This window comes from Acartia tonsa, chromosome 4, assembly GCF_053477335.1.
Source record: "Acartia tonsa isolate MP-2025a chromosome 4, ASM5347733v1, whole genome shotgun sequence".
In the NCBI taxonomy this organism is placed as follows: Eukaryota; Metazoa; Arthropoda; class Copepoda; order Calanoida; family Acartiidae; genus Acartia; species Acartia tonsa.
In genome coordinates this window covers 36,677,962-36,689,220 of record NC_137263.1, presented here as the reverse complement: position 1 = coordinate 36,689,220, position 11,259 = coordinate 36,677,962, and the positions used below count along the sequence as shown (strand labels likewise).

At 35.0% G+C, this 11,259-nt stretch overlaps 4 protein-coding genes across 4 annotated transcripts; all 4 read left to right on the top strand.

Moving 5' to 3' along the window:
- Positions 1-317: 317 nt before the first annotated feature.
- On the top strand, positions 318-2,187 carry LOC145317030 (small ribosomal subunit protein uS8A-like). The gene is made up of 3 exons (XM_080157892.1): positions 318-1,039; positions 1,448-1,608; positions 1,897-2,187. The coding sequence occupies exons 1-3, from the start codon at positions 761-763 to the stop codon at positions 2,054-2,056; spliced, it is 600 nt and encodes a 199-aa protein (XP_080014018.1). The 5' UTR covers positions 318-760; the 3' UTR covers positions 2,057-2,187.
- On the top strand, positions 2,030-2,907 carry RpS29 (ribosomal protein S29). The gene is made up of 2 exons (XM_080157895.1): positions 2,030-2,289; positions 2,742-2,907. The coding sequence occupies exons 1-2, from the start codon at positions 2,162-2,164 to the stop codon at positions 2,815-2,817; spliced, it is 204 nt and encodes a 67-aa protein (XP_080014021.1). The 5' UTR covers positions 2,030-2,161; the 3' UTR covers positions 2,818-2,907.
- LOC145317029 (putative rRNA-processing protein EBP2 homolog) lies at positions 2,907-8,387 on the top strand. The gene is made up of 6 exons (XM_080157891.1): positions 2,907-3,065; positions 3,775-3,915; positions 4,635-4,742; positions 5,486-5,586; positions 6,540-6,866; positions 8,074-8,387. The coding sequence occupies exons 1-6, from the start codon at positions 2,907-2,909 to the stop codon at positions 8,297-8,299; spliced, it is 1,062 nt and encodes a 353-aa protein (XP_080014017.1). The 3' UTR covers positions 8,300-8,387.
- On the top strand, positions 8,331-10,654 carry LOC145317032 (small ribosomal subunit protein eS19-like). The gene is made up of 4 exons (XM_080157894.1): positions 8,331-8,459; positions 9,239-9,408; positions 9,632-9,768; positions 10,509-10,654. Exons 1-4 carry the CDS (start codon positions 8,389-8,391, stop codon positions 10,572-10,574), a joined length of 444 nt encoding a protein of 147 aa, XP_080014020.1. The 5' UTR covers positions 8,331-8,388; the 3' UTR covers positions 10,575-10,654.
- The last annotated feature ends 605 nt before the right edge of the window (positions 10,655-11,259 follow it).

Genomic DNA, 11,259 nt, shown 5'->3' with positions numbered 1-11,259 from the left:
TAGGATGATTATATTTTGTAAATTATTGATTTTTTAATATAATATAGACAAGAATGTATGTGTGTGCTTTTGAATAAAAGGATCTGGCCGTCTGCAATATATCATGTATATGTATTTACCGAAATATCTATCTAAAATTTAAAATCTTTATAGCTCAAAATTAAACAGTGGAAATTCTTATATTTCTATTGGAGGGGGGGGGGGGAGGGGATATTCTTCCATTTTCAAAGAAAATTGATTCCTTCAAAAATATTGTAAATAACTTGTCTATGGAAGGTAGAGCATTTGAATGCCGCGTTCTGCGCTTTGCCGAGTAGTTGCGAGAGGGCACGTGTGTTATTCAGTAGGAATTTTTACAAAATATATGCAATTGACTATTTTATACATATCGTGATGAATATTTTTTTAAAATAAATGTATAATATACCATGTTTTATGAATATTTCGTTTATTTAAATAATTTATTGAATGAAATTTTGCGATAATCTTCAATAACAAAATCTTGAAATTTTTGATAATTATGCGTTCCTCTATCTGTAATTTCGGCACTAGCCTTAAGGGGCTTGATTTTGAAGATGCAAGACTAAAGCTTTTATCATCTTATAAGGCCTGTTACTTCACTTCGAAAGGTATAAATTGTCTCCGCAATCGATGAGATATTAAGCATTGACCACATAATTTCTTAACATATAATTTAAGTCTGTTTCAATTAAAGAGTAAGAATCTTTATTTTTGAACTACGTTCTTTGCACGAAATGAGATGTTTTGCTTGGTAGTTTGCATAAACTGCTGGGCTGACTTGGCTCTACAGTTATGCTTAGTAACCTTCTTACTCTTCTACATTTCATATGCCACTTATTTTGTAGGTGGCGTGACTTCTCATTTGCTTTGTAGTGTAATAAGAGGCTTCTCCGTAGTCGAGACAGAAAGTTTATTGAAATTATTGTACAATTTTTCAGAAGACAAGATGGTTCGTATGAATTCACTTGCGGACGCTTTGCGTACCCTAAACAACGCAGAGAAGGGCGGTAAACGCCAGGTAACCTTGTTAGTTATGGGTGTATAAACACTTCTCTGGGGCCGAAGTTCCCTTAAGATGAGGGCGAAATTACTAGATCTAATGAACATTATTTGTTTTAATACGAGTATATGTATTAAAGGTTTTCAGTGAAAGAAATTTATATTAAAACCGTTTTAAAACTCTAAACCAAAAACATTTGAGTATGAAATTAACCTGGGACTCTTGTAAAGATTTCCCAAATTTTCTAATTATGTTATGGGAGTTGGTTGGACAACAAAAACCTGACTATTTACAATTTTATTTGATCTAATCCTGGTAAAATTTGTTGCAAGTAATATTTTTTTTTATCTTGAAAGTACACTTGTTGTCTAGTCTATGGCTTGCATTAATAAAAAGAGTTGTGTTTTAATTTGACGTATGTTTTAGGTCATTTTGAGACCCAGTTCTAGGGTTGTGATTAAATTCTTGACCGTGATGATGAAGCACGGTTACATTGGAGAGTTTGAGATCATTGATGATCACCGTGCTGGCAAGATCGTCGTCAATCTTATTGGTAGACTTAACAAGTGTGGTGTCATCTCTCCCAGGTTAATATCCAATCTTTTCTTTTTCCAGGGACATTCCTGTATAAATCACACAATGTTTTATATATAGTCTATGGTGTTTAATGTTTATGGCCTTTTTTAGATTGAACATTTAAAAGATTTTTTAGAAGTAAAATTAGATAGATATACTTAGAACTTCCCTGTTACAGCGTGATGTTATCAAATACTTTCGTTCTCCTGATATCTGATGTGAAATTATTTTCTGATATAAACAAGTTAATATTGGTAATTTATTTTATTGTCTTTGGGTGACTTTTCTTTTTATTTCAGATTCGACGTTGGTATCAGGGACATTGAGGGATGGACCTCTAAGCTTCTGCCTTCCAGACAGTTCGGATTTGTTGTTATGACCACATCTGGGGGTATCATGGACCATGAGGAGGCCAGGAAAAAGCACTTGGGAGGAAAGATCCTCGGCTTCTTCTTTTAGTCTTTTTATTCAGTTATAATATAACATCATTGCCACCTTATCGCTAATTGGAGTATGAACCATCTTTAATTTCCGTATTCGGAAATTGTATCTTCAAATACAAACATGAAATATGAACCTGTTTCAGAGAAGGTTAAAATGGGACACGATAACATTTGGTTTTCTCACCCCCGTAACTACGGACCTGGCTCCAGAAAGTGCAGGGCCTGCAGCAACAGACACGGTATCATCAGGTGAAGTTTTTTTTTATAGTTTGCTGGTAGTCCTGCCGTTAGCTGTACAGTATGTTTTATTTAAGTAGCTATGGGGGATTGATATTTTCTCTGTTCATTACTTAGGACAAATGACCTTACCAAACAGACATTTCAAGACAGAATTTATTTAAAGGATCATTTGTCTGCTGCTTGAAATTGCTTGACCTCTATTATATTAGCTAGTGTATAAATGGAAACGTGTCTTCTTTAAACACTTCGTTTAATACATTAGTAGGATCTGCACATTATCATGAATCTTATCCCTCCTCTTAAGTTGCATTTAATAATAGTAAAAGCTCAAATAAAAGAGGAATTTTACCATGCAGCAAGTAAGAAAGTTATTACGTATCAAAATCTGGAATAATGTAAAGTTTGTTAGGTCCTTGTTACATTTGGAACTATTAAGATATTTATAAAACTGCATTTTTTAGGAAGTACCACCTGAACATGTGCCGTCAGTGTTTCCGCGAGTACGCCAGCGACATTGGATTTAAGAAGATGGATTAGATATAAAATAAAATGTTTATTCCCTATTCAAATGAAATCCTCAGGTCCTAATGAATATCTAAAATCCTGAAACATGTTTCAGACACAAAATGACAGAGGCTGAACAAATGCATTCTAGCGAGGAGGAGGAGGAATCCTCCGACGAGGAAGCTGTCTCACCAGAGGGCGAAGCCGGACAGCAAGTTGAAGATGAGGACATGCAGGAAAGTGATGAAGACTTGGACGATGAAGAGCTAGAGGAACGAGAGGTAATTAAACTTGGAGAATTTTATCTGGGAGGGTGTATTTATAGAGATTTTAAGTGAAAACATTTTTTATATAAGTAGACCGTTTTATGGTATTTTTTTATTTTATTTTAAAGGCGAAAGATTCAGTACCAAGTTTTTTTCCACCTACCCTTTAAAAGCGAAGCTTTTCTATAATTAGGGTCGGTCCGTAACGGGTAGCTTTTTTCGTTAATTTAGGCATGTTAGAATTGTCCTATCGATTTCAAATTTTGCATGGTGATTCCTTTAATAGTTACGTACGATTTAGAAAGCGTAGCAACTATAATCATTACCAAAATGATCGTACGTTCGTTTTAAACATGTTGTTTTTTTTTACTTTTTTAACAACAAATTTTTATGTGATCAAATCATCCGATTGATCTGATTTTTGGTATATTGATTCCTGGGACAACAAAGTATAATGTTATAAGCGAAGCAACTCTATAATCAAGTCCTATAAATGTAGTTATGTTTATAATCATTATCCTGTATAAAGCAGTTTTTCAACAAATCTACTTACAATTTTGCTTTGACTCTTATACATTTATATTTTGATTATTTAGTTCTGACAATATATAAGTGTTAATGTACGTTTGTCCAACCGTTTCAGTGCTTCGCTTTTATGAATGTTATCATCCTTGTTCTTAATTAAAGTCATTATACAGGTTTTTATTTTCATATTAATTTTTAGTTACAAGCCGCCTTGGCTAGTGGTGCCTTGAAGCCTGGTTTGAATATTATGACCCGTGTGCCAGAGACCAGGTTGAAGTTCTATATTGATGAAGAGGCATTGGAGAAAAAACTACTAGATATCAAACAATTTACGCCGTGGGTGAGCAGTTTATTTCTAATTAATTTGATAAAGCTCATTTCCTTGTGAAACTAAGCTTAACGATGTGTGTCTTTCCACTAAGATTTCGTCAACTATGTTTATGCTTATTATCTGCTTATTGTTTTATACCCACGGCCACTGGTTGAATTAGGTTTAATGCACTTACCTAATGCAATAGTCGGTGTTATCCTGTTAGAAATATTTTTTTTAATTTTTAAAATTTAAAAATCCCTAAAAATTGTATTTATAAGTGATAAATACAAATATCGGCTATGGATTTCAGTAATGGTGTTTAACAATTATTATAATCCCACCTCCCCCACTCCTAAAAAGGCTTAAAACCAAATCACTAATAAGTATATTCCCTGAAGAATAGAGCCCAATCTGTGCAGCGGTTACAGATATCTTTAGCTTTAGACGGTTTGACATTCCTTTTGTATCACAGATTATGAACCTTTTGAAAGCAAAAGAAAACATATCTCCTGTACTTAATTTTGATAACACTTTAATATTAAACATTTCCAGTTAAGATGTTTTTCATAAGTTAAACGAGACTTCGCCAGTCTTTGTTTTAATCAGTGCAGTGATAAAAATACGGATCCGTAAAATGTTAAAATTCCTTTTTGACTAATATCCGATTTTGTGACCACTCTGATCTTAGGATCGTCATTCATGGATTAAACATTTTAACCTAGACGTTTTAACCGAACTCTTTATAGATTGAACGACTAGACATGATTAATGCGCCCGCACCTTTAGCTCCAGAATTGGCCTACCAGGAAGAAGAACACGCAAAAATTCGCAAGAATACTATGGCCCAGGCGAAGGTTGGTTAAAGATTGTTCTTAAACTTTTTTTTGTGAGTTAGCACTGCAGTAGGATTATATCCAGGGGGTTTGATATCGCTTCGGGTTCTATCCTCGCTCCTTGGAACATACGCCGCGTTCTACAATTGCGGTGTAAATCGTCCTTTCGCCTTACAGACAACTGACACTTAGATTGTACGACCTTTGTCTTAGAAGTCTTAACTGTGCATGTTAATGTGTTGCGCCTGTTTTGGGCTAAGGCATTCCTTTTACTTTTAACTAATAATGTCGCGCACCTGACATAGGAGCAGTAGTAGCCATTTTCAACGTCTTTAATTATGACGCGGTTTTAAACATAGATTCGAACCTATCACCTTCCCGGCGACAAACGTATGCGCTACGTGTTGAGCCATGGTCGCGAGTACTGCGGGGTGTAAAGTATAATTTAGCTAGGGTAATTTTTAAGGTACAAGACTACGATCATTGAGGTATGGAATGGATTATATTTGAAAACCCTGATTTTTTCGCCAACTCTTTCTACTGATGAAAGTTTTGGTAGTAAAGATCAGGAAGATAAAATTTAGAAATTCCTTCTTGGGTAAAATTAACAATAATTTTGCTCATGGAATTCCTAACACATTTCCCCAATAGGTTTTATATTTTAATTTTGGTTATTTTAGCACAATTATTGAGATTATTTAGATCTTATTATTAAAGCGTAAGTCTTTTCTTAAATCTCAAATAGAAATCATTAATTTCTCTAGGACGAAACACAGCTCGATGACGACCCAATCCACAACGATTTCAAACGGGAGATGATGTTCTATCGACAAGCCCAGGCAGCAGTATTAGAAGCAATTCCCAGGTACATAGTACATGTTTTCAGGGGTGTATATGCTGCACAAGATTTATTTTTCCCTCAAGGAGGGGAAAAATTATTTCACTAATGTGCTGTTAATTTTTTCATTTCCCCCCCACCCCTTTTGGCAGGGTTTTCCACGCAGAATATACACCCTTGTTTTTTTAAGTAGTGTAGTTACTATTATGATATGTTATGTTTTTCCGTCTAACGTTATGGGGTAACTTTTTATTGCTGATGTTTAAGATAGTCTGCTAAAGTTTTCATTGTAACCAGAATATTTTTATTTGTTCCCATGTGATCATGCTTAAAAAGACAAAGAAATGTTTCTTTCTCAACGTTTAGTTTTTTTCTATAATGACAATTCAAAAGTTGCTGTAGAACCTTCTTTGGCCACTTTAGTCTTCATTATTATTTTATTGCTTCGCTACTTATGGATGCTTTCTTCCTACTTTATTAAAGACTTTCGGCTATCTCTTCCCCCTCCCCCCTTAGAGGCCTCTAGGGGCACTTAGAAGGGAAGAGTCTAAATCGATAACCAAATTTCTTATTTCCTTAAAATTGGGAGGGGGAGCAATTTTAATCTAGGGGCGATTTCTTTTGGGAGGGTGGTGGTACCCTCCCCCAATATAGTTAAAAACCTTCCCGGGACCTATGAGAAGCTACCCTGTTAAAGAGAGCCGATCGGTTCGGCGGTTAGCGAGATCCTTCGGTACGGACAGACAAACAGACTGATATACTGTTACTTCATTATAAGGATTTATTAATTTGCCTTAACTACAAGCATGTTAAAATCCACAAGAGCTAAGCTCCGGAAATCTGCCGAAGGCAAACTGAAATTAACAGTTGACTAGCAAATTTTTGTTTAATGGAAGTGTGTTTTGTGAATACTTACTACGTCATTCTTATAACCTCTTGCGTATTTGATATTTCTCGAATGTATGTTATTTTTTCCTTAGACTCAACTCTATGAATATTCCTACACGCCGACCTGAAGACTACTTTGCCCAGATGGTTAAATCCGACGACCACATGCAGAAAATCCGCGGAAAGTTGCTGAGCAAACAGAAGGAGGAGGAGAGGCGGCAGAAGGTGCGCAGGTTCCGCGAGCTCAAGAAGTTCGGCAAACAGGTGCAGGTTGAGACGGAACAAAACAAAGCTAAGGCCAGAAAACAGCTAGATGAAAAAGTTAAACAGTTCCGCAAGGGAAAAATACAGAATTTGGACTTCTTGAACGCGGACAGAGATTTGGAGGAGGAGTATTCTCACGGAGCACAACACAAAAAGTAAGTTTTTATTAAATTTTCTCGTATTCATTCGAATCCGGTGGATAGGAACCGGTTCTCATCCATACGAAAAAACTATGTCTAGCATCGTATTATATCCAGCTTTCTACGAATATAAAAATGTACAATCATAAGATTAAAACCAGTTTTTTTAGTCCGTGCCTTCGGTACTTCGGGGCTAAAAAACTGGTTTGAATCTTATAATTGTACATTCTATATCCGCGGAAAGCTGTTAATAATACGATGTGAGAAATAACTATTCTCGTATTCATTTCCTATCCGGTGGATAAGAACTGGTTCACATCCATACGAAAAAAAACTATGTCTAGCATCTTATTATATCCAGCAGGATGTCGGAGCTGTTTAATTTTGATGCGGCTCCGGCTCCGCGTAGCTGTATCTGGAAATACGGCTCCGGCTCCTACCTTAAAATTAATATATCAAGTTTTGTTCATTATTGAATTTGATGAAATAAACTAAATAATATAAAATATTTTGCTTTTACTCGATTAAAGCTATATAAAAGTAGAAGGATGTGTGTCTATTTGTTCAAGTAACAATAGTTTTTCAGTTTATTATATGGAAATAGACCGTTGCAAAATTATAATATTACTTTAAAAAATCATTTTTAGCTAATCCGAAGCCGGAGCCGTTTTTAACGAAAAATACGGCTCCGGCTCCACCAAAAATGTTGCTGCTACCTTCTCCGAAACACTGATATCCAGTTTTCTATCATAAGATTAATACCAATTTTTTAGCCCGTGCCATCGGCATCTCCGGGCTAAAAAACCTGGTTTTAAGCATAAAATTGGTACATTTTACATCCGCTTAAAGCTGTTTAGTCTTTATAATACGATGCGAGAAATAACTATTAAAGCTCAAAATATAAGTATTGAATATCTCCTAGCTTTTAACTTCCACCATTACATTTTTTGCTTTCTTATTTATATGGCCTCTGGGGTGTATATTTTCCATCACTCCCCTCTCCCAGGTGGAAACATTCAGTTATTTTGCTGTATTTATTCTGGAAACATAAGGATGTTGGAGGAAAACATACACCCCTGATTGTCCTTGAAAACTGTCTGTCCCAATTTTTGTAATGCCATAACTTTCCTGATTTACATATCAAATACTTTTTGTTGCTTTGTTTAATCTCAACTGTTTCGCTACATAGGTTTCATGTTGATTTATGTTTCAATAATTTCAGGGGTCCCAGCAAAAAGCGGTTATACAAGGACGAAAGGTATGGTAGTGGCAAAAAGAAAGTAAAGAAGAACACTAAGGACAGTCTCAACGATGTTTCCAGCTTTTTCGACGGCAGAACTGGCGGCTCCAGCGGCGGCAAGAAAATTAAATACAAAAAAGGCGTTAAGGTTAACTCCAAAAACGGAGCCGCGAAACGGTTGGGCAAGAATAGAAGGAAAAAACAGTAGTGATCTAAATTTATTTTTTCCTCGTAAACCTGCAAAATTTGTATTTATGTTGTATTGCTTATGTAAAACTGTTATATTTTTCAGAGAAGATGGCTCCCTGTTCAGTTAAGGATGTTGACCAGCACAAGTTTGTTGTTGCTTTTGCTGCTTTCTTGAAGAAGTAGGTTTATTTTTAAGTGGGAGATCTTTCTGTACTAGTGTTATTTACAGTCCAATGCAGGGGTAGAGGGGAAAATGGAAAAATATTTAAAGAACTCCGTTTTATTTATTTTTTTCTTCCTACCCCACATTTTTTTAGTTTTTTTCACCAAGGAGAGGGGGGGGGGATGGAAAATTTTTAAGTTTTCCGGAATTTTAATGTAGGGAGGAGATTTGAAATCTGCATCTAATTTTAAGGATTTTTTATAAAATTCGTTTTTTGTATAATTCTTTATCTAAAAGCGGAAATACATTTTAAGTTAATTAATTTTGACCAATAGGATAGGTGGATTTTAAACTACCTGCGCTCTAATTGGTTGAATGATGTACGACATCCAATCAGAGCGCAGATTTTTAAAATCCACCAATCACGGATGCCAAAATTAATTAACTTAATTTGTATTTCCGCTTTTAGATGAAGAATTATACAAAAAACGAATTTTATAAAAAAAATTCCTTAAAATTTGATGCAGATTTCAAATCTCCTCCCTACATTAAAATTCCGGAAAACTTATATCTCAAAGTGGTGACACGTCCCACGACATACCAGCAATTTTATTTTGGGTGCTAAAATAAAATTGCTGGTATGTCGTGTGACGAGTCACCACATCCCCCCCCCCCCCCTTATTTAACTAAACAAATTCATTTGAACGGGTAATTTTGTTCCGTGAAAGTACATCAATTTATCGTTTACAATCCGTAAAAAGTAAAACTTTTTGTTCAATGACTGTGCTTGTTTAGGTCCGGCAAGTTGCCCGTCCCCGAGTGGGTTGACCTTGTCAAGGACGGTCGTGCCAAGCAGCTGGCCCCCTTCGACGAGGACTGGTTCTACACTAGAACTGCTAGTATTGCCAGACACATCTACTTGAGGTCTCCTGTCGGTGTTGGTGCTCTCACTGTTATCTATGGACGTAAGTTCTTATTTGATCTAAAAAAACGAGCAACTTTCAATTGGTACAGAAATAACAAGATTTCATTAAAGTAAGAGTGTCATTTTCTGTCGTGGAATTCCGTAAATTTGGGTGCAGGCTTCCAGTTAATCTCCAAAAAGTTGCTTTTAGTCTTACTTCTCTTTTTTTTTGAGGAAAAGATCTGTACGCATTACTAGTTATTAAAATTTGATGTATTATTCAGAGTTGAAGAACGCTGGTTCTCGCCCTAATCATGTTGCTAGAAGCTCTTCCTCCATTGCCAGGAAGGCCCTCCAGGCTCTGGAGAAGCTGAAGCTGGTTGAGAAGGACCCTAACGGTGGCAGAAGACTGACCAGCCAGGTAAATTGTTGAGATGCTTTGCTTCCTGTCCTATAATAAAGAAATATTTCTTTACTTTTTCTACTTATTCAAAATAAAGTTTTTAATGCTTTATTATCATTGGTTTGACACCAACGACCTATAATGAAAAATGGCTGCGGCAAAGATTTGTTTTTTCCCGTGCCTTCTATGAAAGATACCAATTATTGGCCCAACCTAAAGGATTATTCAAATATCTCTTAAAACTAAGGGATTCGCACCCAAAATAAAATTGATGGTATGTTGTGTTACGAAAAGTTAAATCCACCACCTTCCTCTTTCTTTGACCTTTACAAAGATGCAAATTAGAAAAATCTAGGTTCTTTCCTTTGTATACCCAACTAAATTAAACTTAAAATTTATATTAAAGTTATTATTGTACTACGGTCGACATTAAATAGTAAATTATTATTGTGCTTCAGATACATATATAAACACGTTTTGTCATTAATTGGCTTCAAAATTCAGATACTTAAAAATCATTTTTCTTCTTAAATCTATAATTTTGGTTTATCCTAATTTATTGTATATTAACTTCATTTTAAGACCCCTGGCAATTTGAATGAGTAATATTTCTTTATTTACTAACCCTGTTTGTATGATGATTCCTTAAACTTTCGTTCTCCTGACTTCTGATGAGAACAAACTTAACTGAAACAGCTTCTAATAATTCTTAATATGAAACTTGTTATCAAATTTTTAATTTGTACAAATTTGTTCAGGGACAGCGTGACTTGGACAGAATTGCCGCCCAGGTGCGCAGGACCACCCCCAGACCCCTTCTGTAAATGTGTCCATTCATTCTTATAATATCATCTATGGTCAACAACTTTTCTGTTATGAAAATAAACAATTAAAAAAATTTAAATTTGTTTTAATACAAAATTGCGTGAAACTGCTCTTATTTCTTATTTCGTTGGTTCGTCTGATATGTTCTTGGTTTCCAGGATTTACTAATGTAATTAAATTTTTATTGTTTTCACCTTTTCTACCAATTAAAAGAATAATGCTTTCTCGTCTTTTGTATTTTGGATATCTAAAACCATGGTCTACATAAGGTTTTTATATCTCACTTTTTAAGTTCTTAAACTTTGGGTTATTCTAGAGCTAGATGAATAGTTATTATTTTTAAGCTAGCAAGTTTCAGAAATCAATTTCTGTTAAAGGTTATGTTTATTTTAATCTTCATTATGAACTTTTATAGTTCATTGTCGCCCTATTTAAGATGCATAGAGTTTAAAATCTTAACTGGAAATCTTCCAACAATTTTAATACTTGTAAAATACGGAGATAGAAGAAACAAGCCGAAGATTGCCGCTGTCTGCATTATGAGAACGGAAGCTGCAGTTGTCTCCTTTTGAAGGATACTAAACACTAAAACTGCCTGTTTTGCCTTAATGCTTTACTATCTGGAGATGTCCTGTTCCTGCAATGGCCTATACAATAATCTTAAAAGGTATAAAAGATTATTAA

Excerpts from the sequence above, each read along its gene's own strand:
- LOC145317030 (XM_080157892.1), top strand. The coding sequence starts at position 761 with ATGTTTTGCTTGGTAGTTTGCATAAACTGCTGGGCTGACTTGGCTCTA. Across the intron at positions 1,040-1,447 it reads AGAAGGGCGGTAAACGCCAG|GTCATTTTGAGACCCAGTTC; the intron begins GTAACCTTGTTA and ends CGTATGTTTTAG. Across the intron at positions 1,609-1,896 it reads TGTGGTGTCATCTCTCCCAG|ATTCGACGTTGGTATCAGGG; the intron begins GTTAATATCCAA and ends TTTTTATTTCAG.
- RpS29 (XM_080157895.1), top strand. The coding sequence starts at position 2,162 with ATGAAATATGAACCTGTTTCAGAGAAGGTTAAAATGGGACACGATAAC. Across the intron at positions 2,290-2,741 it reads AACAGACACGGTATCATCAG|GAAGTACCACCTGAACATGT; the intron begins GTGAAGTTTTTT and ends TGCATTTTTTAG.
- LOC145317029 (XM_080157891.1), top strand. The coding sequence starts at position 2,907 with ATGACAGAGGCTGAACAAATGCATTCTAGCGAGGAGGAGGAGGAATCC. Across the intron at positions 3,066-3,774 it reads AAGAGCTAGAGGAACGAGAG|TTACAAGCCGCCTTGGCTAG; the intron begins GTAATTAAACTT and ends ATTAATTTTTAG. Across the intron at positions 3,916-4,634 it reads TCAAACAATTTACGCCGTGG|ATTGAACGACTAGACATGAT; the intron begins GTGAGCAGTTTA and ends AACTCTTTATAG.
- LOC145317032 (XM_080157894.1), top strand. The coding sequence starts at position 8,389 with ATGGCTCCCTGTTCAGTTAAGGATGTTGACCAGCACAAGTTTGTTGTT. Across the intron at positions 9,409-9,631 it reads TCTCACTGTTATCTATGGAC|AGTTGAAGAACGCTGGTTCT; the intron begins GTAAGTTCTTAT and ends TGTATTATTCAG. Across the intron at positions 9,769-10,508 it reads GCAGAAGACTGACCAGCCAG|GGACAGCGTGACTTGGACAG; the intron begins GTAAATTGTTGA and ends AAATTTGTTCAG.